Raw genomic sequence first — 24,312 nt, 5'->3', positions numbered from 1 at the left:
TGAGCCTTTTGAAGTCCTGAGGAGCACAGAGGAGCCAGCTATTGGCTGACCTTAACCCTTTATGTTCACACACATCCTGACAGACAACAAATACTCACCTATAGATGTCCGTAAACAAACACATGTACAGAAGAAGACGCAGAGACAGTCATTGGACAGTTTCTGAAGGGTTGAAGGCAACAGTGAATCTGGGTCAGGGCAGTTTGTAGAATACAGTGAGGAGCGATTGACAGGGTGGTGATGGAGGCAACATTGAAAAAAGGTCTGATGAGTCAGTTGAAATAGCTGAGGAAATGAATCTTCCTGCATACTCCACTTTGACTTTGGTTACAAAGGAAAAAACAGAGAGATTCAATGCTTCTTCTGTCTTGTGAGGTTGTCACAGGATGCAGTTAAAAAAACACTCGCAGACTTTCTACTTACTAAGCTCTTCTGTTCTTTCAGGCTCCGTGCAAAAATAGATTTGAATGCACTTGTAAATATTTGAAATACTGAAGGAGCGACTGATTTATCTTGTCAGGCAGTTAAAAAGCCTCAAAAGCCAAAGCGTAACTAAAAACAAGTTAAATGTAGCACTCCTTGTGCTCTTTCATTCTAAATATGTACCAGTGCGCCTTCGCTAAACCTTGTCTTCTTGTCAACTGTCGGACTCTGTGCCGGTTATTGGCAGGAGATAAATACCGGTAGTTTAAATACATTCTCAAGACTTTGCATTAACAGTTGAGTTTTTCCACTGGTGTCTGTGCAACAAACAGTCTTATGTACTATAATTTGAGTGCAAGAAATAGTCCTGCTGTGTACTACATGTCCTGACTCTCTGGATGCAACTTCATGTTTTTAATATCAACCTGAAATGTCCTTGTGCAACATCAGTTTTATAGGAAATTGTTAATACATTTTTATTCTTATAATATTCATTTGAAGTGAATTGTAATTTGTGTATAAAGTTAAATAGGGAAGAGGAAATGCATGCTCAATTCATGAATAAAACTAATGCCAAGTCAACTAGCAGCCCTTGATGCCCCCTGCCTGCCCTGTAACAGCTATTGGCTTTACACACACACACACACACACACACACACACACACACACACACACATACAGACACATACAGGACAGGTCCATTTTCCAAACCTCAGCATCAGCAGATAGCTATTGAGTGAGATCAATTGTTGAGTGTCCAGCTAAGAGAATCAGCCAACCACAAAAGCATCGAGGTCAGGAAATTAAATGACACACACACATACACACACCCAGACACAAAGAGCTGGCCTCGTCCGTATAGAAAGAGTGGCTCTAGTTGTGAATTGGTGCTGTGGTCGTTACAGTATGTCTGCAAGATGTAGGATGGGAAACAGGAAGTACATGTTTTTTTAAAAAGGGGAGGAGGAACCACCGTCACTTTTATAGTTTTTGTACCATCAGACAGAGTGATGAGTACTTCAGAGATGAAAACTGCTGCCTCAGTACAGCAATATACAAGAAATAGGCAACAATGAAGCAAGTAGAAGTGTTTTGTCATTAAACGAGTTTCAGTGTCTTACACATATAAACAAGAGCAAAAAGCTGCACAAGTACTTTACCTCATCTCAGAACAGGACAATAAATACAGTAAGTGTGTGCATGTTTGTCAGTGTTGGTGCTCAGGCACAGGCGTGTCTCTTTGTGTAGGACAGCTGCCGTGAGGGATGACTTAACAACCGTCCATCAGCAAGTTGTTAGTGTGTGTGTGTATGTGTTTGACTCACATCAGCCCAGTCTTTTGTTTCTGTTCGTGCTGCTGGCTGCCTGCAGATGTCCGAGCAGTAATTGGCACACATGGAAGAAGCAGGTGGCACAATACAACCCCTATGATGTCCTGCATGGGATAGGGTCTATTTTGTGTGTGTGTGTGTGTGTGTGTGTGTGTGTGTGTGTGTGTGTTGTGTGTTGTGTGTTGTGTGTTTGTGTGTGTGTGTGTGCGTGTTGGCTGCTTATATCAGCAGGGCATCATTAAAGAGATGAGTGACAAGGATTGAAGGTGAGGAGAGAGGCTGCCAGGCTCCTCCTCTTCCCCTGAGAGAGAGAAATAGTGTGTTTTGTGTGTTAACCATGATGTGCCAAATTCAATCCAGAATGAGTGTGAACACCTTGCATGTGATTAATTTTTTAATATTGGGCCTTTTTGCTTTCCCCTCTTCCCTTGAATGCTAATCTTGCCACCAACACACACACACAGTTCCCCAGAGAGGGTCTTGTGTGTTTGATGCTGTTTGATGTGGCCCGCCTGTTTTAATCTGCTTATAATCACTCGCCCCCTGGCAGAATTGGTACGTGTATGTGTGTTTGTGTATTTATATGTGTGTGTGCGTGTGTGTGTGTGTGAGTGTGCACCATTATCCTACAATCCAGGATAATGGCCATATCTTAAGAGGATTCCTGCCATATCCTTAAGATTCTCTGCTCATGTTTAAAATCCCACAGTTTAAAGTCTGATGTGCAGTAGATACAGAGACGATCCTTTAAAACTCCCAGTGATACTTAAATAAAAACACCACATTTACCTCTGACTGCTCTGTCAAACCACCAAACAAGTATTATTATGTTGTATTTTTACAAGGATTAGCTTGGGAGGGATTTGAGAATACAAAAAAATAACAGCTAACATGGATATTTCACCCTTAATAAATGTGAACACATTATTATCCTCACCCTGGGCATAATTGATTCCCCAATAAAGATTTTCCCATAATCCCTCACTGGGTCTCTGAGCCATGCAGGTTTTGTCAACCCGCTGAGCTGTAATTAATACGGGGACTCTGTGTCCAATAGACGACTCCATTTCGAATACATTTACATTTAATATCTCTTAACATCTGGTAAGAGTTAATTAAGAAGGTTCAGGTGTTTTTTTTTTATGGGATGAATTTTAAAACGGTCGTTGAAATAGCTTTTTAAATGAGCACACGTTATATTAGGAAGGTTATGGATGTAAAGTTTTCATGTTTTGTCTTAGTGATGGTGAGACAAAATATTCAGTTTATCAAGGAAAGCTAAGAAAACAGAAAATATTGACCTTTAAAAAGCTGGAACCAGTGATTTGTTTTTTCAGCATTTTTCCCTTTAACATGACTGAAACAATTTCTTCACTAATACAAAAACTCAGGAAGACAAAAGAAAGAAATGATTAAATACTTATTGAAGGTTTATGCCTGTGTGTGTTGCTGTGTGTATCCAAAGGAGCATATTAGCTAGTTAGACCATTAGCCCACAATACTGTATGTGTTGTTTCTGTTGCCTGTTTTCTATCTGCCCGTGTCGAGGTCTCTGTCCTGTCTTCGTTCGTGTTTTGCCTTTTATGTTTCTTCTTTTCGTGGGATGAAATGTGCCCCGAGGCGCAGCAATATGCTGATGGCTGCCCTCTGGAGTGGAGCTTGGCTGACCTTCAAAAAGGACATTTCCTTGAAGGCAGCAAGAGGCTATTGTAATTGGGGACAAAAAATAGCTTAATTAGGTGATAATGATATGGTTACTGATTGCCTGAGAAGAATGATGGCTATTCATCATCCCCAGTTTGTGAAGGCCCAATTTCATTACAAAAGCACATAATTTTCTCCAAATGAGTAACTCATTGTAGTAATGTAGCTGACTTGACTTAATCAGTGCAAACGTTCACTTGGATGGATGTGTGTTTCTTTCCCTTGTTTTGTTGGAAACAAACGTGTTTTAAAGCTGTCGATTGGTGGATCAGAAGCAGCTCCACTCCAATCAGACAGCTGAGGATAACGGTTGTGATTGGAGGACGTTTTATAGCTGGCTCAGCTCAGCTGCTGCAGCCCCGACACATACACCACATACCACAGACAGACAGACGGGGCTGGCTCCCAGTCGGGGGTGGGGGGGTGGAGTTGGTGGTATTGGGATGGGTAATTTTTGTATGCATTTGTGCCAAGGTAAGTTATTTAGGCCACGTTACCCATCCTCTAGAACGGGGGCATCCCACTGCAAACCACTTTCACTTTTTCACCATAAACCCTCATGTGGCCGCCCACCACAGCAGCAACATGCTCTCCATACACATGTAAACATGTCACAGAGTCTGCTTTCACAAACATGCTGGCAGTGAACGCTTCAGACAAGAAGAAACACAAACAAACACTCAGAGAAGCTGTAAGGACGGCAGGAGCCAGAATGGCCCATTTTCTCCCGCTTCTCCCTAATGAGAGCCATAAAGAGCGCGAGGCATCAATATTTCAGCGCTCTCGTCAGGCAGGCTGCAATATTTCCCTTTGATGAGGCTCACCAGAGGTGTTTTGTTTTGCCCGGCTGCCACTCCGATCATATGTGAATTCAGGAAGCCAGAAAATTGGACAGACAGGACGCTGGTAGATTGCGGTTTCTGGGAGAAATAACTTTGAGTGAGTCAGCAAAAGTGTGTTTTTGTTTCAGTCGTTTAAGGAGAATTGATGGACTTTTACTTTTGGAGATTATAATTTGAACTCCATTTCGTTGTTGGGTGGCTGCAGACAAGTGAATTACAACGTTACAACATCATCTTATCTTGACGATTTCATTCCAGTTTATAACTCTCAACATTTCAGCTTCGCAGTGAGGCAGCATGATGTCGATGGAATCGTTCCCTCTCCCTGTGGGTTTGAGTTACGTCAGGCTGGTGCTGCAAACTGAAGTCGGGCAGACGTCTCCAAATGAGCTCTAAACGCCGTCTGTTGTTCCCCCGCTTTGGGAGTGTCCCACTGGGGTCGCTTACTGGGACAGCATAGGCGTCTGCCACTGGAGGCTATGGTTACATTGATACATACCAGCTGTATCTGCTCAGTTTGTCAGTTCAGTTTCTCCTGATGACTGTGTTTCTGTCTATATCGATCATTTGTGCCGTTTCCACTTTTGCAGCCTATTAGTTTCTTCTCTTTACTAGAATCTGTGTAAAGATTTGTGAAAAAATCTTCTCAGTCACATTTTAACATATCTAGAATATTTTTACACATTTCATCAGTGTTTCATTCTTAATAATGTCTATTATTGCTCTTGTTGAAGACCTGTTGATAAAAGTTACTGACTACTGCACAAGCCTAAAGCTGTGTTGGGCATCCTTGAATGAATCCCAGTGCGATGTGGACACATCCAGAATAATTTAGATGGCAGTTGGAAGTTTTTGAGGAGTTTGCTTCCTGCCCAGGGATGTTTTGATGTAACATATGGAGGGTTTCAAACTTCAAAGACTCTCAGTGTTTTATAAGTGCACAAGTTTCTCTCTCCTGCGTGAGTGTGCAGTAATGAACGTGAACGTTTGTGTGTGTGTGAATGTATGCTTTCCTTTATTAAAGATGGAGGTCTCTTTCAGGTGGACGAGCTTTACGAGGCCTTCTGCATCCAGAGCCGTCTGAGGGAAGGTGCCAGTCGGATGAAGCAGGCCTTCTCCTCCTCTCCCTCCACTAAAGGCACCAAGGAGAGCATCGCAGAGGTCAACCGCCGCTACAAGGAATATACTGAGGTACTGGCCGAGAGCGTCGTCTTCGGTGTATGAGGAATACTACCAAGAATTTGCAAATTCTTCAGACAAGTTGACTTTTGAAGAGAGGGGAATAAACCAGGCATGGTGTGACATATTCATCATTTCATGATTTAATATGACACCTAAAAATATGCATTAAACATTGGGTCACACAGGTACAGATTACTGCTTACACTGTCATTTGTAAACACTGACATGTATACTCACATACTTACAGAGTGACCTTTAAATCCCAATAACACACACACACACACACCTGTCCTCACATGTCCTGCGGGCTTAGACCAGCCGTCCTGCCTCCTCTGCAGTTTAGTGTTGACTGACTTTGTCAAAGTCCCTCGAGATAACTTGATTGCTATTGTTGTTCTCGCCATGTGAGAAAGGGCTGTTTATGTGATCAGTCTTATCCTTCTCTCTCCTCCAGAACATGAGCACGTTTGAGAGCGAACTGGAGAACCTGCTCGGGGAGTTTCATATCAAAATGAAAGGTGAGATAAGAAAAAGTCTTCCAAATGACAACTATACCCATTCACATGCCGATATATTCAAATGAAATTAGAGGCATGAATTCACTAATGTTTACAATAGTGTTGACAACTAATCATCATACGTATTCATTACATAACCTCAAGATCATCATTGACAAAGTGTGAAAAGTCTTAAACACTAAAGTCACCTAAAAACAAAACAGGTTGCTTGGCTTTGCTTTGTTTTTTCCCCTGTATCCTGTTCAAATGTTTCTTAAAAATCAATTTCCTCTCTTTGACAGGTTTGGCAGGCTTTGCTAGGCTCTGTCCTGGAGACCAGTATGAGGTAAGTTCCTTTTTATTATTACGTAACACAGGGCTGTTGAAAACAACTTTTTCTTAATATTGAAATCCAAGTGTGAAATTTTACAAACAAAAGAGTTAAAGCAGCAATTTATACTTCCAGCAGAATTAAATGGTAGAATAAGGCGTATCCATCTGAAAAATGTTGCTATGCTACTATGAAGCTATTCAAGTTTTGTCCTTTCTCTGGCTTCAGGCTCACTTCTTTTTTTACACTGCCTTCCCATTCCTCCCTTTAGATCTTCATGCGGTACGGTCGCCAGCGGTGGAAGTTGAAAGGAAGGATTGAAGTGAACTCCAGACAGAGTTGGGATGGAGACGAGATGGTCTTCATGCCTCTCATCACTGACCTTATCAACATCAAGGTACTGTAGGAATCCAGATAAACTAACTTTGTGCCTATAATGTTGTACTTCAGTAAATGGTTCTCTTGACCTGAGTAGTAAATAGCTGTTACCTTTGGCCCCGATCAGGTGACAGAGCTGAAGGGCCTGGCCACTCACATGCTGGTGGGCAGCGTGATCTGTGAGACCAAGGAGCTGTTTACCGCCATGCCTCAGGTGGTGGCTGTGGACGTTAACGACCTGGGGACCATCAAACTCAACCTGGAGGTCACGTGGTAGTAAGTAGACTCTTATAGGTACAGCAAGTGTGGTAGCTTTAAATTCAGTCTACATCACTTATGGTTTTCTGCTATCTGGTGGAGAAACATGGTCATTACAAGTTATGAAAGTTAACTGAGGTAGACATAAATACATCACACAGAGCAATAACAATAAGTGCCGTGTTTTCATTCGCCCATCCAGCCCCTTCGATGTCGAAGACTTGACTCTGTCGTCTGGCAACGTGAGCAAAGCCACTGCGCTCCAGAGACGAGTGTCAGTCTACAGCCAGGGCACGCCGGAGACCCCCACCTTCCAGGACACTTCCTTCTTTGTGAGTCCAACAAACAAACCTCCTTTAGCTTCACTGGTTTGTTGGGAGACAGTAGTCTTTGTGGGGTTTTGTAGTTTGTAGAACTGAGAACAGCAGCTGCTGCTGGTGAAAGACATTTTGTCTTTTACACCTGCTTTGTTCCTTCACACTAACCTGAGTCTGCTCCCTATTATATGGATATTTTGTCATGGCACACATTTTTTCTGTTGATGCATCATGCTAATGTTAGCTACGCTAGTGCTACCCCCAAACTAACCCTCACCCGTTTCCCTGCTATCCTCCTTTCCTTTGCATTTCCACATCAAACCCCCTTACCCACACTCTGTCCCACTTCACACGTTTATCCATCCCTCCTGTATCTCACTCACCTGCCCTCACTCGAATACCCAACACCTTGTCCTATTTGCCTGCGTGCATTGTGTAAAGAAGTGGCGGCCATATCCTGTGGAGCGCCAGCGCCTCTCCTTCCTGCACATGCTCCGAGACACCCTGCTAGAGAAGCTAAGGCGCAGTCGCTCGTTTGGTGACCTGGCCTCACTCCGGCCAAGGCCCAAATCCAGTCTGGAGGTCTATGTGAGTGTGTTGTGGCCCCTCGCCCCTCCTAACCTGGCTTTTGTGTGCCCCCTACCTGTTTGACACAATGGGGATGTACTCCTCTTCCGGTGTGGACACACTTGGGCTTGTCCAGTCCCTTTCTGTGGGCTGCAGAATGCCATGTGTGGATGTTTGCATGACTTGCTTTAAGCTGTTTGTGTTCTCTTTACACTTCTCTATTCAAATTTAGCTCACTGTGAATCTATCATGGTTTAACAGATCTGGTCATGAGCCTAGAGAGAAAAGTGGAGTTAGAGTGGATGTTTTAAGTATGTCTGACATCTCTTTTTCCGCTTGAGAGAGCTTCCTCTTGTACTTTTTAATCTTACATGCATTGATTTGAAGCTATATCTCAATCTTAATCTGCCATCCTTTTTGTAACACATATTTACTCCCTTGTCTCTCCTTTCAGTCCACTTTACCGGATGATGTCTTTGAGAACGGTGGCTGCGGCGTGGCCGAGTGCAAGCGTCTCTCCTTCACCTTCTCAGACACCTCTGGTTCAACGCCCAGCCCCAGCCCCGCCCCGAGCTCCCACTCCCCAGGCCAGTCCAACCCTGAGATCACAGTCACTCCTCCAGAAACAGACCCATCACCTACACAAATTCTCCCAACAAGGGAGGACTCCATCGCAGAGGAGCATTTAGTGGAGGAAGAGGAGGAGGAGTACGAAGAGGATGGGGAGACGGGTAGTCGAGGAAGTAGGGGCACCAGATCCAGCCTCGCCAGTGATGAAGCTGATGTGGCAGAGGACTCCGAGTGGGAGCGTACAGAGTCCCAGCGAAATTCAGGCTCCAATTGTGGTTCAGCTGCCCCGTCCCTCTGTTCTGACGGCCACCTGTCTACAGTAGCTCCAGAGGACGTTTTCTTAGACCACACTGATGAACTGAAACCTGTGGAATTGGACACAGAGGACGCGGGTAGCCTGACCCGGCAACTTGTAAAGAGGCTGACGTCTTCAGAAATTGTGCCCCCAAGTGGGGTCTCAACGGAGGGAGGAGGAAGCCTGAGCTGGGCAGGAGAGGGGAGCAGGGCGTTCCTGGAGAGCAGCCTGGAGGAGGCCATCCACAGCCTGCTGATGAGGCTGGAGTCCCTGACGCACCGCTGCCGAGAGCTGCAGGACCTGGAGCAGGAAGTGATGCGTCTGGAGGACCTGCTCAAGGTGACTGAACCCTTCTCTGTAACTAAATACATGACATAATCCTTAAATCCTTTTCATCACACTATTTCAAGTTCAAACAAGAATGAAATTACATGAAAGAAATGTGAGGATTAAATATCAGCATATATGAAAGTCTAAAATTTGGTTTGGTCATTTTTACAAAACTAAATGCATCATCTTGTAAAAGACATCAGGAGTAAAAGTTTATTAACTCAACATCTCCTCCCTCTTCACAGTGTCGCCTCCCAGGTCACAGGAGCCGGTCATCCAGCCTCAGTCTAACAGTGGAGAGTGCCCTGGAAAGCTTCGACTTTCTCAACACCTCTGACTTTGATGACGAGGACACTGGAGACGATAACGCCATCCTCAGTATCCCACAGAGGTCTCCGCTTTTTGATACTGACGGAGAAAGGATCGGGTGAGTAGGAGACGTTGTGTTGGCTGACATTGACAAGTACTGACAAGTGTCTGCACTGAAAATGAAAATGAAGTGCTGTTGTTGAGGTATCATATACCAAACATCACAGTAAGAGCTGAAATAGGGTACGTGGCGCAGGATCTTGGTGCTTGGTTTTAAGTAAATTAATGCTCAGCTACTCATGAAAGCTACGTTTTCAGTTGTGTGCGATCCTAACACTCGAAAGGTAAAGGGCTAAATTCTGACAAAACAGACAGAAAATGATTGGACAGAAAATCTACATTATCTTGTGTCATGGCGGCACTCCATTGTACAGTAGATTGTGTTCTGCGTGATGCTGCTGCCACTTGGTGGTGACTCTGGGTATTTGCCTGTCTTAGAGGCCAGCATCCAGAAGCCAGAGGACACCTGAGTGAAGCCCTGACGGAGGACACTGGGGTGGGCAACAGCGTGGCGGGAAGCCCCCTGCCGCTCACCACGGGAAACGAGAACCTGGATGTGGCCATCGTCATCCACCTGCAGTACTGTAATCACCTCATACAGGTTGAGCTCCTCATCACATCTGGCATCATGTTTTGGAGCATAAATAGTTATTGTTGACATTAATTCAGTCTGTAAAAAACATTGCCTTAACATGCCTTTTGTTTCTTCCTCTAATGGCAGCTGTTGACCAGCGGGGTGAGTGTGTGGCAGCGTCGCAGTCTTCTCCTCAAACTGTCCGGACAGACTCAGCTGTTAGAGGAGCTAGCAGAGATCAGTGCGGATAGACTGGGAGCAATTACATCTGCTGCTGACGGTAGGTGCCAACAAGTGAAAACCAGTTTGCTTTATTGGTGTGTTATGTGTGTTTACGCTTTGTCTCAAGAGTCTGGTCCGGTTTGAGGGTTTGTAGCATCTGACCTTCTGTTTTGTCCTGTTCTCTCAGTCCTCCCGGGCCTCGCAGAGCGCCCACAACTGATGACTCTATGGTCAGAGTGCAGCGGGTCTGCAGGACTTTTCCACACCACACTGGACAGAGTGTTCAAACACATGAACCAGCGCTACATGGCAGTGCTGCAGGAGAGACACCCACACAGCGCCGTCACAGGTCTGATCATCCCTATTTTCTTTTCTGCAAACAAGCCAAAGGTTATGCTTAAAGTGACATCTGTTTTGTTTGCAACACAGTCTTGTTTCTGTGCTTTTAATTACAGTTTGGTTTCAAATGAGTGACTAATTTAGTTTTTAAATCGGTTTTAAATGTGTCCCTGAGGGAAAACTAGATCACTGTAGTTGCTAAGAATATGAATGATTGAAAAACCTTGAAAACAGAATACTTATTAAAGTTGTTATTAAAGAGACTAAATGGAACAGACTATGAATCCAGAGTTATACATTAAATAGATCTTCACAATGCAAATGCAGTTCCAGTTGGCTAGAAACAATTGTCTGACTTCAGATTTCCCTCTCTTCTCTCCAGTGACTGGTGTCGTAGTGGGCGAGATGGTTGACAGGAGCGATCTGGTGGCGGTACACAGTCCTCCTGCCGCTGCGCTCTCCCAGGACGTCCTGACCGTGTTTCAGTTCCACAGCTACATCTTCCAACATGAAGTGCAGGACATGGAGACACACCTGCTGCATCTGGCCAGAGAAGGTGAGCAAAAGTGACGCTTCTCTGCTCAATTCTTAATACTGACTCCGGTCACTTTGATAATGATCTTATCCAGCAGTGAGATCGACACCTTTTCTGCCACAAAACTACACTACAAAAAACAGGATTTTCAGTTGGATTTTTTTTTGTCTACAAGCACCCAAAACTTTAGTCTAAGAGGACTGTAATGACCAGTTTACAGTAAATAAGGTCCTCTTGCAACATGGGTAGCTCGGAAAATGCTTCGCGTAAAAGGAAACTGATAGAGAGAATACACAAAAGCACTGCTGATTATAAGTCATTGTGGAGGAAGAAAAAAAACAAATAAATGTTGAAAAATGGACTGTCATAGGATTTTCATTCTTGTTACAAAGTTGTTTATAACAAAGTTAAACCACTGATAAAGTCCTGGATTTTTTAAATACAAACTGAAGAGATATCGATCAGAAGCAAACTTCAAGCTCATGTCGGTATAAAAAAAGCGCTTAAGCTCGATGCTCTGCAAGCTATTTTCTGTTTAAGCCTTTGACATGTGTCTGTGTTTGTGTCGTACTCAGAGGTGTTTGCAGAGGCTCTGTACAGTGGGGATTATTCTCGCTGTCTAGCAGAGATGGAGGAGGTGCCTGCGTCAACCCTGTGGCCTAGAAACAGCACCCTGAGGGCCCTGGCCTCCCTGCTCACTGCAGAGGACCCTCAGGTCAACAAGGCCGCAGCTGACTACCTCTCTTCTGGGGCATCACACAGCCACTTCAGGACCAGAGTGAGTAGTGCTGAAGAGCGAGAGTATGTTTGAAAGATGTGTGAGTGTGTAAACAACATTTTAAATAGTTTTGACAGATGCCACAAGCCATGTTGGAATGTTTCTGTGTGTGTGTCTACAGGCAGTGGAGTGCTACACCCAGGCGCTGTCAGAGGCTGGAGGTCAGAGCCAGAGGGCGGCCTGTTCAGCTCTCAGCTGTCTGCAGGTCAGTGGCCTCTGACATCATCTACAGTTGTGATACTGTGAAGTTTTCTAACTAGTTTAGGTCTCCATTTGTGTTCAGTGAGGCAAAATGTCTTTCTAAGCAATACTAATTCAGAGATGTAAGAGATGGAGGACAAAACACACAGTCCTCAAAAATGTTGTTAGTCAAATCAAGTGGTATCTTCCAAAATTATGGTCTTTTTTTGGCACTAAATTCCCTGTGTCTTTGCTTGCTGAGCCACAGTGGAGGGATATTTCATGGTTGCATGTAAGGTTTGTAGGCGGGACACGACACCAGCAATAAATCTACACCCAACTGCCAGGACCAAAATAACCACTTGATTTGGCAAATGAGACTGCTTCACATTAGCTACAGCTGACAACAGAACAAGGACAGTGTGGATAGGAGGAATGATTACAGCAAACCATTACTACATGTGGTATATAGGTATTATCTTAAGTGCTATGATGGCTAAGAAGTTGTAATGTAACAGTATCATTATGTATATATCATTAAAAAGAGGAAATCATTCTAAATTAGCCCATTTTTCTGTCTTCTATATACTTTGGTAAGTCCCCTCCTCACAGAGCTGTCTGTCTGTCTGTAGGCGGTCGAGAGTCTCAGGGCGGTGGTAGCACTGTGTGATTCAGCTGATGAAGAGCTTCGCCATGTCGCCATAGAAACCCTGCTCACATTTGGTGAGTAACAAATTTATGGGAATCAAATGCTGCTCAGCTTTCTCTTTTGCTACATGTCTACAAATGACTGTTATTTCTGAATTGTATTTTATACACAACTGCCACAATTTACGTCACGCCATGAAGCATAAAAAATATTAACAAGATGTATATAAATGTACTGTGTACAGTGTAATACCAAGACACATATGTTTTCCTCAGCCTTCTGATTTCTTAAGAGCTGACTATCTAAATCTAATCTGAAATATGGCAACCTTTTCTCCTACTTTATTTATATGTGTGTGTATATGTATGTATGTATGTATGTATGTATGTATATATGTGTGTATATATATATTTGCGTTATGAAGACCCAGTAGGGTGAAATGTTGCCTTTTCTCAGTCCAATAACGTTTTTGAAGCTTTACTCCAGTGTGCGGATGCTCTTTGTACCATTCCTCACTGACCTTTATTGAGACCTACACCTGGAATGTTTTGGCTGCATTGCGATCTGAGAAGCAGCAGATTATTTGTCATCACTGAAACCTGCTTGGGGGGTGCAGCGTTTATAGATAACCCTTGTGTTCGCTGCAGGCGAGGAGGGGCGGCTGGCGTACGAGCAGCTGGACACGGTGCCGGGGGAAATGATCCGTCTGGGCACACGTCGAGGAAACGCCGTCACCACTGCCTTCTGAGCCACCGTGCCACCGAAAACATCACAAATGACATCTCAGCCTCCGAGGAGGACGGCACTGCCCCTCAGCTTAACCCCACACTGCACACCTCACAGGGCTGTTGATGACTGATCACTTTATTGATTTGCCTTTTTTTTTGGCACAGACTTAAGGATCTCCATGCCGCCACATTAGATCACTGTTCTTACTGATACTGCCTCCTAAAACGAACTAACACCAAACAAACTATCTTAACCACAAAAGACACAACCTATAGCCCTCCTGCACACACACACACACTTACACCCCTCATTCCTTCATCACCCCCCCACCCCCTTCCTCTCCCTGCTTTCTGAGCCAGGCAGACCGGTCACATTTGAGTTTAACTGGAGAATTTGACTGGACACAAAGCCGCTAAAGTCTGCTCCAAAGACTGTGGGAACTGGAACTCGAGCAATGCACCTTCACATAACCTCTGTCAACAAGCTATCCACCACTGCACAGACAACACTTGTATCACTTACTCACTGATTAACTATCATCTTGATTGTTACAGAGTCAGTTGTGTCACGTAATATGCTAACTTAATGATCTTTGCATAATCACTGTTTACCACATGTTTTAGTTGGTGGTTTTGCATTAGAAATGTTTTCAGGCGCTTTCTGGAAGATTTGCACTGTTGTAAGGCATGTAAATATAGCATATTTTACACAGCCGGTGTAATATATGTGCTTGTATTTAAAGTGTATTTTTAAGTTCTGTTTTCTAGTACGTTCCATTTTGAGTTTCAGGGATTCTCGTATGGTTGAAAGATGTGTGTTTTTGTGACAGGGAGGACGTTAATAAGTTGAGAATGGCAGGAAGGTGATGTTGTGTGGTTCAGAAGCCCAAGTTTAACAGCAGTTTACAGTCTCGAACAGATTTTGACCTCAGCTTTCTCTCAGTGGAGGAAAAGGAAAAAAGGGTAGAGGTGACACAGGTCAGCACAGTGCCCAAGGTTCACTCACTCAGCAGTTTATATCTGAGGTTTCTCATACTCGCAGTTGAACAAGTGCAATTTTTCTGTACATATGTGAGTCTTTTGCACCTAGTTGACAAGTCAGCTTTGACCATCTGAGCCTTGATATGTTTGAGCAGGCAGGTTCCACAAATACACTCTTTTGTAAATGTATTTTTTCCTACCAGGTACGGAGCCAGACGAGGGCAATAAACTGGGTTCAGGATCGTGCACTTTCTCAGTAACTGTACAGAGAGGAGGATCCTTTGGGCTGAGTGAAGGTGTAAAACCGCACATTCATACAGCACGTGAGCTAATGACAGGATTAGAAATTAAGCTTTTCTTATGAAGTGTTTTGTTTGGCATGTCTTGGGCCTGTTTTTATTCCCCTGCATCCTAACTGTAATGTGGGGAAAACTGACCCGAGGTAAGCGCCTAATTCCAGTTTTTCTCATTGTAACTGTACTACTGAGTCTTGTGCTCGTGCACGGCAACAAAACTCACATTTGTTCACACATCTTATTTATTATTTACTCCTTGTAATTCTAATATTCTTTGGAGTTATACTGTAATAGCGCAGATGGCATTGTTATGTAAATGAATTGTATATTTATGTTCTATTTTGGATCAGGTCTAGTATTTGAAATATTGTTTATCATTTAAAAACAGGCCTCCATGTTGTTATCACCATGCAAATGATCTCATGCTTAACTTTTAATTGGAGTTTATTTTGAATGAATTATATTAGATAAATTATTCTTTTGGAGAAGATTAAGATTTGCAAATAGTCTAATAGTATTATAGATTTCTTTACCCTAAAAAAGGTCCCAAACTTAACGGGACATTATATTAGAAATGTTACTTTATTACTTATAAGATTTACTGTAACCAAAGGAAGAATTCAGTTTAAAATGGTCTTTTTAATAAGAGCTCATAATTCATTAAGGAGAATGTATTTTCAACACATTTGCATTTTGGCCAGAATAGAAGCACAACTTAGAAATAAGACAAATCCATAATATATGAATCTCGTTATTTGGTTCTAACTGCACAGTCCAAAAGCCATATTGATTAAAAACAAGTGGTAATATTTTTATGAAATGTATTTTTTTCTTTTGTATTATAATCTGTAAATGTGTGAAGTTGTTACTAAAAGCTGAAGATGGTGTTATGTTTTTTTTTTCTATACATCCTTTTGCAAAACATGGTCCATATTTTAATTAAGTTACTTTTATTTCTTCCATGATGTGAATAGCATTACAGTATTTTGGCAAAATATCGAATTCACCCACTCATGCAGTGTTTGTTCATTTTTTTTCGAGTGAGCTACTTTCTTCTTACAAACTTGCAGTTTACCAGTGTTAAGTCAAGTTGATTCGTTGGCTGTTTGATTTCTAATCACCACAAACTACAAGTTGTCAAAATGTGCACATCTTTAATTATTTAGAGAGTGGTTTTAAGAATACCTTGGTACACTTTGCTGAAATTGATCTTTATCCATCTCTGTGGTCGATAGCTTCCGTACTGATCCATTTAGTTGCATACTACTATTCTCCATTGTGGTTAGCAGTATTTCCTCTGCTCATCAAAAGTTGCAATAAAGTTTATTTTTGCATAATTTAAACTTAAGTGTGGATTTTTTTTTTTCCTCCCCACTTCTACCAACTCCTGGAGGGAAATATCTGGATCTTTAGCTGCTAAATACTCCACTATGCTCACCAGCTAGTCAGCTTTGTCTGTCTGCCGTTTAGCAGGTAGTAGGTTTGAGCTCTTTCGTTGAAGACTGCTGTGTCCAAAAACTAGTTGCGAGAACGAACAATATTGCAGGCTGGGCAGCTAAACAATGAGCTGAATCGTGCTTCAAAGCTGCAGATTCAGGTGATAGTCCTCAGTACAAGTACTACTCTGCATGTTGGGCACAGCCAGTTAACATTTCACTGACTGACCAGATTCATAACCTAAAAACTACTTAAACAAAATAAGTTTTATAAAAAAGGTGTTTATTTTTTACATTACACTTTATGTACACAACATTGCACACTTTAACATTGTAAACCAAAATACTTGAAGCAAGGCTGTAAGCCACGTCTGGCAGTGGATGCAACAATATGGAGCAAAATCATCTCAATGGGCCTTTCACAGCACACATCTTGACTTCTCATGGTAGGAAAAATACAGATTGCCTTTTTCAAATAATCCAAAAACACCAGAGTCAGTGATTGGTTGGTGGCCCTGCTCCTAGCCCCCATCGCGTGAAACAGCACTGCAGGAGACTAGTCTGGCTCACGGGGGGGGTTCAGGTTGGAACCTGCAACCTCTTCAGAATCAGCAACTGATGGCGGTCTGTATGTTGCAGCCAGTCAGTGGCTATAGCTGCAACAAATGTCCCCAGTACTCCTTGTGCTATGACATTACTAACAAACTGACTGTTCTCATAAAGTGCCCCAGTAAGCCAGCACTCACAAAACTAAATTCAGCAATTGTTTTACACCTTTTCCTACTGTGACATGTCAAAATGTCTGCTGTGAAACAAAGGCTTATATTGGCTTAGTTTTGAACACCTCTTCACTTGAACAAGGACAGACAAGTATAATATAACTTTAAAAAGAAAACCAGCCTGTCTGTTCAAGGCTTAAAAATATAAAATTGCAGTTTTAAAAAAAAAAAAAAAAAAGCAGTTTGAAGTACATAAATTACTTTGAAAAGCCAGGTTAGGCAAATGGACGGTCATTCATTGCTGCCAAAACTCATTTTAGCTCAAATCTGCACAAAGTCCCATGACATACAAGAGTTGTTTAATCTCACTCTCCTGAGGTCTCTTCCTCCTCCTCCTCCTCACTCAAATTGTGATCAGAGTCTTCTTCCTCCTCACTCTGACTCGTCACTTCACTGTCGTCGTCATAGTCATCTTCATCCTCCTGGTCCTCATCTACGTCAAGGGCAATATCCCTCAGTTCCTCCAGATTGTCCGGGCTCTTCCCAGTCAGCCTCTAAAGACATGATACAGTATATTAAGTTTAAGTACCAAGGGACGTGGTCCCTCAGTGTAGTCCAGTTTGTTTCAAGTTTACTTAATCACACTGGTCCTTGTGACAAACGTGACATTTATACACTGAGTAAACAATTTAGCTTAATATTCAGGAAGTGTGTGCAGCAAGGTTTGAAGCCAAACCAGGTCATGTTCCAATATAGGCCGCGTATGTGATTCTTGTGCAAAAAAAGTCAGATAGCCATACCTCAATCATATCAGCCATGTACTGTACATGTTGTGCCAGCTCCTGCAGCTCTTCATTTTCACACTTGAGCTTTGTTATCTGTTCATCTTTGGCCTCGATGTCTTTGTGCAACTGGTTTAAAAAAAAAAAAAAAAAAAAAACACACACACATACATTAAGCAAAAATGTAAAAAAAAGTAAACTTATTTTCAATGAGTATTTAGGTGCAACGTTACTTCAAAATTGAGTGCCAGCTGGCTCTGGACAGGAGCCAACCAAGGTCAACTCAGTCAGTGGGAGCGTGGGAACAGCTCAATTAGCAGCTAAACATTAGCCGACTCTTAGAGATTAACTCACCTTCTCATTCTCCTGTAGAACATTGTACAAGGCCTTCCGACGCTCCTCGGCTACCTCTTTCCAGTAGGTGGAAGGTGGCGTTTCTACAACAGCAACATTGATTTAACCTCAAGACAAATGTAAAATTATTGTTGGGGTAGATTGCACAATTTGTTAGTCTGTAGGTCATTGATTATGAATCCCTACCTACCTTTGACCATAAGTTCATATGCTTCATTGGACATGCCATCTGTCAAACACTGGGTTTCTTCCGTTTGTGTGGATTTGACTTCAGCCTTCACCCTCTTTGGACCTCTAGTTTGTTCTGCGCTCCACTGTTTTCTTTTGGGAATGACCTTTCCTGCCTAAGAAGACAACTCATTTAGAACCCATTTCTTTTTAAATGTTTTGAAAATACAAAGACGCTGTTCTCTTAGTGGAACAATATCAATATACAAAGTTTTGATCTAATGCATGGACATGGACAAAAGTGTCACCAACTCAAATGACTTCCAGCAACAAGCCACTGCATACCTGAGCAGACCTTCCCAAATCTTTGTTGACAGCTGAGGGTTGGAGGACCTGCAGGGTTTGCCTGGGGGGTCCCATTGCCTTTGGAGACTGTGTGAAAAAGCTCTGGAAGACAAAAAGTCAAAGTGTTAACTTATATAGTCTGGTAGATCACAAATCGCAGATATGAGTAAGCAGAAAGATTCTGACCCCTTCACAGAGGGGTCTTAATATTGAGTCACATGGGAAACTAACATGACCTGCGTTCTCATTTTCAACACCTCTATTCATCAGGGCTTAGCACCACTTTGTATGCTTTACTTTAGTTACACTGTCACCATGGGAGAGGGCATAAGAGAAGTGTCTAAACACTGTGTGCAACAGGCCCACAGGTGTGGGAACAGGGGCAGGGCCCAAATTCTTTCAGCCGTGGGAAAGTTTCTCCGCAGGGCTCATTACAGAGTAGTCAGCAAGCTCAGTTTGTAAATGTTTGGCCACAGCTTCAGAGCACTGTTGGCATGTTTCAGGCATATAAAAATGTGATATTTTTTACAATTGAGCTGTGGGGGAGACCATGTCTGAAAGTACAGCCATATAAAATCAAGACACTTGACTTGTATGTCTAAATTGCAGGAGCTAAGACCTGCCATTGTTACTGTGCAATATAACATTGATACAGTTCTAAAGCACAGCAGATATAACCTTCACTACTTCAAGGAACGCTCAGTCAAGATAGTTTACAGTATTTGTCATCTAAAGAAATCTGTTTTTGTTTAGTCTTAAGACTAAGTCATGAGCACCATTTACAGAGACTGAAAAAGCCAAAAAGAAAAGTTAGGAGTGACTCATCCTAACCATGTTACATTTGCCCTTATCTCTTCCCGGTTTCTCAGCTACAGATAGTGAGATACCAATAGTTAATCATGTCATTAAGGCCTGTGTGATGATATCCACACCAACAGTGGCAAGATATCCTGGTAATCTTACTTCAACTGAGTCTATCAACTATGGAGTTACAATACATTTGATGGGCATTAATCGGAGGGAGCACATTTTAAACTGGGGGATAAACTACTCACCTTTATATTCTCATTAGACCTCTGGTGGTTGTGTTTTAGCTTTCCACTGAAACTCATTTTCTTTCCTGACGGGGAAATTAGCATAACGTCACTACACATTGAAGTGAACCGAGTGTGACACATTTGACAACAGCCAAAATAAGCTAGTTTAAAATTTAACAGATAATAGCTTGGTAACGTCAGATTTTAAACAAGACAACAATTATCGTTACGTGTGCTTCTTAAAATGTGATCTCATGAGTAAAGTTAAACGCTTAAATGTCTGTAGGAAAAATGCGGCACAAAAGGCCGACTGAGTTAGCCAACGCTACAAATACGCTGATTTAGGCGACCACGGCGAAGGTTAGCATAAAGGTAGTCACCGTCAACAATACTTACTGAGCAGCATCTGTGGAGGTAATTAAATTAAGGCAATTAAAAGTATATAAACGTTAAACAGACTTACCGTTAAGGGACTGCACCTCGTTCTTGAGACTGACTCTTCTCTTTTCTGATAATCTCGCGCCAGGGGCTTAAATACGCCCACACCGTCACGTGGTAAAGGCGCCACTGGTGAGGAAGGTTTTTTTTACGTGCTGTTGTTTTTTTCCTCGTGCGGTCACATGTCAACACACGTCACATCTTTGTAGTTCGTAGTTGACTGTGCAGCCATTTTGGGGTGGCTGTGGATCGACGAGCTTGTGTGTGCCATTATTAGCTGCCCGTAAACGCACAAAGAAACCAAACGGAAAAACGTTGGACGACACGCCGTTAAATATGGGCCCACCGGGAGACAGAACACGCCACATGTCGACTGAAAGAACGGAGGATTTCAGCTGGATTGTCGATTTATCTTGACATGGCATGCAGCAGGGCGAGTCGGAGGTTGTGACGACTGAAGAAAAGAAGAGAAAGAAAACAAGCGCAGCAAACACCTCGAAACTTCAGACGTGGAAAGGGGAGATTTTGTTCAGCTAACGTTGATTTCGCCATTCAGCGTTTGCCGTTGGTTGGCTATTGATTCCCTGGCTGATTTTTGTGGATGTAGTTGTTGACAAGACACGACTGGAGCAAATTATACCGAGCTAAAATGCTGAGCATAAGCAAAACCAGTTAGTCGGTTAACCCCGCAGGTCTCTCGACTCTCACAGCACTGGCAGTCACATTGAAGCGGGCGAGAAAATGTAAACGCGTGGAAAGATGACTGTACGCTAGCTAGCCAACCACACATAGGCCTCAATTAAGCCAATCAGTCAAAAGATAAGATGTAGCTATATTGTTGGTTCACTACTAGTTAGTGTTGGAAGTGAATGCCTAGATTAGCTTGCTAGCTCACCTTAGCTAGTGTGCTAAAAATACGCCCACATCATGACTATCGGCAGTGGCAGCACCGCAGGCCGTGGGCCAAATGAGTGGCAGTAACAGTCAAGGAAATGTCAAGGTACTTTCACAGTAGTCTTCGATGTTACCCGGTGCCAATATCTCCTGGCATCTGTATTTTCCTGCCATGTTCGTCTGTACCCCCAATCCGCCTGTAACACGCACATAACGCAGTCTCTACAGAGAAACAAACACACAACGACAGCCATGGATGAGGGACTTTGAAATGACCCAAACAATAGAATATTTGTCTGCTTGCTAGTCTGTGTACTACAATTTCACTGGCAAAAATGTATTGCCGGTATGGGCTTTTACAGTAGCAGCCGTTTCTGTTGATTTCAGTAACATTCACAGAAAGAAAAGTTAGTCAAATTTGAGTTGCTAGTTCATTTAAATCTCTTGTAATCCGTTATCGATGGCAGGTTGAAAAAAAAAAGCTAATTTGGCTTAAGTCATGTCTTAAAACATGGATTTCTGAACCAGTAATAAGGAGATGTAGTCTTAGCCTGTTGATCATTCCCCTCCTCAACACTGCCCTTTTACAAAAATTAAAATGACTTAGTTGTGTTTCTGATTTGTTGACCTTTTCAGTTGGTAGTTAGTGGGTAATTCACAGATCTATTCTAGAGTCGTTTGATGCGTTGTTTCTGCAAAGGGTAGTTAGCTCCATCCTTTATCCAACTATAAATACAAAAGTCGAGAGTGTAGCCAAAATATTCTGCACAAGAGAGGAAGACACTACCATCAAAATCTAACCATGGGGGACCCAACTTCACGAAGAAATCAGACAAGAAATCGACTTCGAGCTCAACTTCGGAAGAAAAGGGAATCTTTGGCGGATCAGTTTGACTTCAAGATTTATATAGCCTTCGTTTTCAAAGAAAAGGTTTGTCAGTGAAGTGGAAGAACACAGTAATTTTTGACACAATCTCAAACCACATTCGTCTCTCGTACCTTAATGTAACAAATTTAAATGTCATATTCAGATGTGTTCCTTATTATATGACCAATGTGAAACGACGACTTAAAATATGTGCTTTTTTTGTCATTACAGAAGAAGAAGTCTGCACTTTTTGAGGTAGCTGAAGTTGTGCCAGTGATGACCAACAATTATGAAGAAAACATCCTACGAGGTGTGCGGGATTCCAGCTACTCTCTCGAGAGTTCGATAGAACTCCTGCACAAAGATGTTGTGCAACTACACGCCCCCCGATACCAGTCAATGCGAAGGGTAAGTCAGTGTACCATCTTAGGAGGAATAGCTTGAATAAGACCAGTTGTGTCTCACATTGCTCTTTCTTCTCATATTGCTGTAGGATGTGATAGGCTGCACACAGGAGATGGACTTCATCCTTTGGCCACGCAACGATATTGAGAAGATTGTCTGTCTGCTGTTCTCCAGATGGAAGGGGGCCGATGATGAACCCTTCAGGCCTGTTCAGGTCAGAACTTGGCCCCTCGTCAGATTACTCAGGCTGTAAATGTTTGAAGCCTGTTATTATTTTGATCATAATTAGGGTTTCAGCTAAGGATTACTTTGATACATATACAGATTACTTGCTAAATCAATCGATTGATTGTTCAGTTTATGAAATGTCAGAACAGTGAAAATAGTTCATGTTTTCCCAGAATCTGAGGTTTTGTCTTCAAATATATTATTTGACCAACAGTCTCAAAGCCTAACAAAACTCAAATATAAAAGTTATTTTCTAACTGATAACAACCTTTTTGTGCACATTGTAATACTGTTTGAATAATCAAATCATTTTGATACGTGTATCACCCAGTCCTATCCTGGATGTAACACAAGTCTATCATTATATTTACAGGCCAAGTTTGAATTTCATCATGGAGACTACGAGAAGCAGTGCTTGCATGCTTTGGGTCGTAAAGACAAGGCTGGAATGGTCATGAACAACCCAACTCAGTCTGTATTTCTCTTCATGGATAGACAGCACTTACAGGTGAGACAGTCCACTGAAATTCTAATGTCACTGATTTGATCAACTGGAACCTCAAGACAGTCTCCTAACATAGTTTATCACACATGTTCTCTGTCCACCTCTCTTGTAGACTCCTAAAACCAAGGCCACAGTTTTCAAGTTGTGCAGCCTCTGCCTATACTTGCCCCAGGACCAGCTGACCTGCTGGGGTGTTGGAGACATCGAGGATCACCTCCGCCCATACATGCCTGATTAAGGCTTCCTGCTCCACTCAGCCACATAGGGAGAAGCCCTTCCCTTCCCTCCTGCCTAAGCCTTCAGAAGCAAATTGATGTACTCATCTCCACCCGTTTCCTTTTAAAAGATTTGAACTTGTGCTTGGATCTCTCCTTTTTTGTTACCTACTCGTTCTCCCCTCCCTGACCTGAAGCTGATTCAGTTCCCATCCTTGGTTTTTCCCCTCACACTCCCAATGTTCCTCCTCTCCTCTCTGCCATTTTTGGATTGGTTCCCCCGTTTTTTTATTTTACTCCCTCTTCATTCCCTCCTACTCACTCATCCATTTTTGTTTATTTGAACCTGCACGAACATTGATTTTGAGTGGTTGGTTGTTCTCTTGGAGCCGCACTGTCAACAGCACCGGTCATTGAAGGAACTCTTTATGTTGCATCAAAACAGGAACAAACAATACACAGGTCTTCACGGTGGTTCTCAGATGGACGTGTTTTATATCCTTGTTGTCATAAGAAAGGATTGTTAAAGCTTGTTTGTAATGTCAATGGGGTTTCTAGAACAACTTTACACAATCTTTTGACCAAGGACAGGTGTGAATAGGCGTTAAAACACCTGTATAAGAAAAGAAAACAAGATGAACAATATTTGTCAAATCATATGGTGTAGGTATTGCTTCTTATAAACCGCCTTAGTTTTTTTGCTGGACTTTTAAAAAATGTTTTGGTGTCATTTGCTTTCCTCTGAAACATGCTAGGCAGGCCTTTGCTAAAATCTTGAGTGACTTGAAAGGCATTGTACACAAAGTTGAGACATGTTGGTTAGATGTTGAAGGTCATTGTCACCGTTCAAGCCGTTCATGCACCATTCATTTAAGCTACTGAAAACTGATGTTTTATGTTTTGTTTTATTTGGGATGTGGGTTGGTGAGAAACTGAAATGGTGACATACTTAATGTTTAACATACCTAACAAAAGTTGCTGAAAGCTAACTGATTTTTGTTTAATTTGACCTACTAAAATTAAGATAATTTGCTGCCATGCTCATCAAATTAAAATTGGGTTTTGCAGGCTTGCTTGTCCAAGAATATGAAGTACATAGTACATATAATTTTGCTCCTTGTTGATTCAGTGTGTTCAGTTGAAAGGGTAGAAGGCGTGTAACTTTTGGGTTTTTTTCCTGTTGATTCTCAAATCAATACTGCTGAGCATATCCCAATACAATGCAAATTCTGAAAGCATAAC

At 42.4% G+C, this 24,312-nt stretch overlaps 3 protein-coding genes across 3 annotated transcripts in view; 2 read left to right on the top strand and 1 right to left on the bottom strand.

The window, feature by feature from the left end:
- ripor2 (RHO family interacting cell polarization regulator 2) overlaps positions 1-13,872 on the top strand; it is a 54,723-nt gene extending 40,851 nt beyond the window's left edge. The window contains exons 7-23 of the mRNA XM_070921840.1: positions 5,342-5,491; positions 5,937-6,000; positions 6,282-6,325; positions 6,582-6,707; positions 6,816-6,964; positions 7,149-7,278; positions 7,705-7,851; positions 8,285-9,034; positions 9,271-9,452; positions 9,833-9,995; positions 10,116-10,248; positions 10,378-10,539; positions 10,912-11,085; positions 11,640-11,842; positions 11,964-12,047; positions 12,655-12,745; positions 13,319-13,872. Of these exons, the coding sequence (XP_070777941.1) occupies positions 5,342-5,491; positions 5,937-6,000; positions 6,282-6,325; positions 6,582-6,707; positions 6,816-6,964; positions 7,149-7,278; positions 7,705-7,851; positions 8,285-9,034; positions 9,271-9,452; positions 9,833-9,995; positions 10,116-10,248; positions 10,378-10,539; positions 10,912-11,085; positions 11,640-11,842; positions 11,964-12,047; positions 12,655-12,745; positions 13,319-13,419 (2,853 nt within the window). The 3' untranslated portion in view covers positions 13,420-13,872. The remainder of the gene's footprint in view (positions 1-5,341; positions 5,492-5,936; positions 6,001-6,281; positions 6,326-6,581; positions 6,708-6,815; positions 6,965-7,148; positions 7,279-7,704; positions 7,852-8,284; positions 9,035-9,270; positions 9,453-9,832; positions 9,996-10,115; positions 10,249-10,377; positions 10,540-10,911; positions 11,086-11,639; positions 11,843-11,963; positions 12,048-12,654; positions 12,746-13,318) is intronic.
- Positions 13,873-17,156: 3,284 nt separating this feature from the next.
- Positions 17,157-19,592, bottom strand: gmnn (geminin DNA replication inhibitor). The gene is made up of 6 exons (XM_070922328.1): positions 19,536-19,592; positions 18,481-18,582; positions 18,158-18,311; positions 17,968-18,050; positions 17,632-17,742; positions 17,157-17,385 (listed from the first exon to the last, which is right to left on the bottom strand). The coding sequence occupies exons 1-6, from the start codon at positions 19,590-19,592 to the stop codon at positions 17,197-17,199; spliced, it is 696 nt and encodes a 231-aa protein (XP_070778429.1). The 3' UTR covers positions 17,157-17,196.
- Positions 19,593-20,196: 604 nt separating this feature from the next.
- Positions 20,197-24,311, top strand: c16h6orf62 (chromosome 16 C6orf62 homolog). The gene is made up of 5 exons (XM_070921759.1): positions 20,197-21,780; positions 21,949-22,125; positions 22,211-22,336; positions 22,724-22,858; positions 22,968-24,311. Exons 1-5 carry the CDS (start codon positions 21,652-21,654, stop codon positions 23,091-23,093), a joined length of 693 nt encoding a protein of 230 aa, XP_070777860.1. The 5' UTR covers positions 20,197-21,651; the 3' UTR covers positions 23,094-24,311.
- The last annotated feature ends 1 nt before the right edge of the window (position 24,312 follows it).

Source organism: Enoplosus armatus, chromosome 16 (assembly GCF_043641665.1).
Source record: "Enoplosus armatus isolate fEnoArm2 chromosome 16, fEnoArm2.hap1, whole genome shotgun sequence".
In the NCBI taxonomy this organism is placed as follows: domain Eukaryota; kingdom Metazoa; phylum Chordata; class Actinopteri; order Centrarchiformes; family Enoplosidae; genus Enoplosus; species Enoplosus armatus.
Note: the sequence above shows the minus strand (reverse complement) of the source record. Positions and strands in the feature narration are given on the sequence as shown.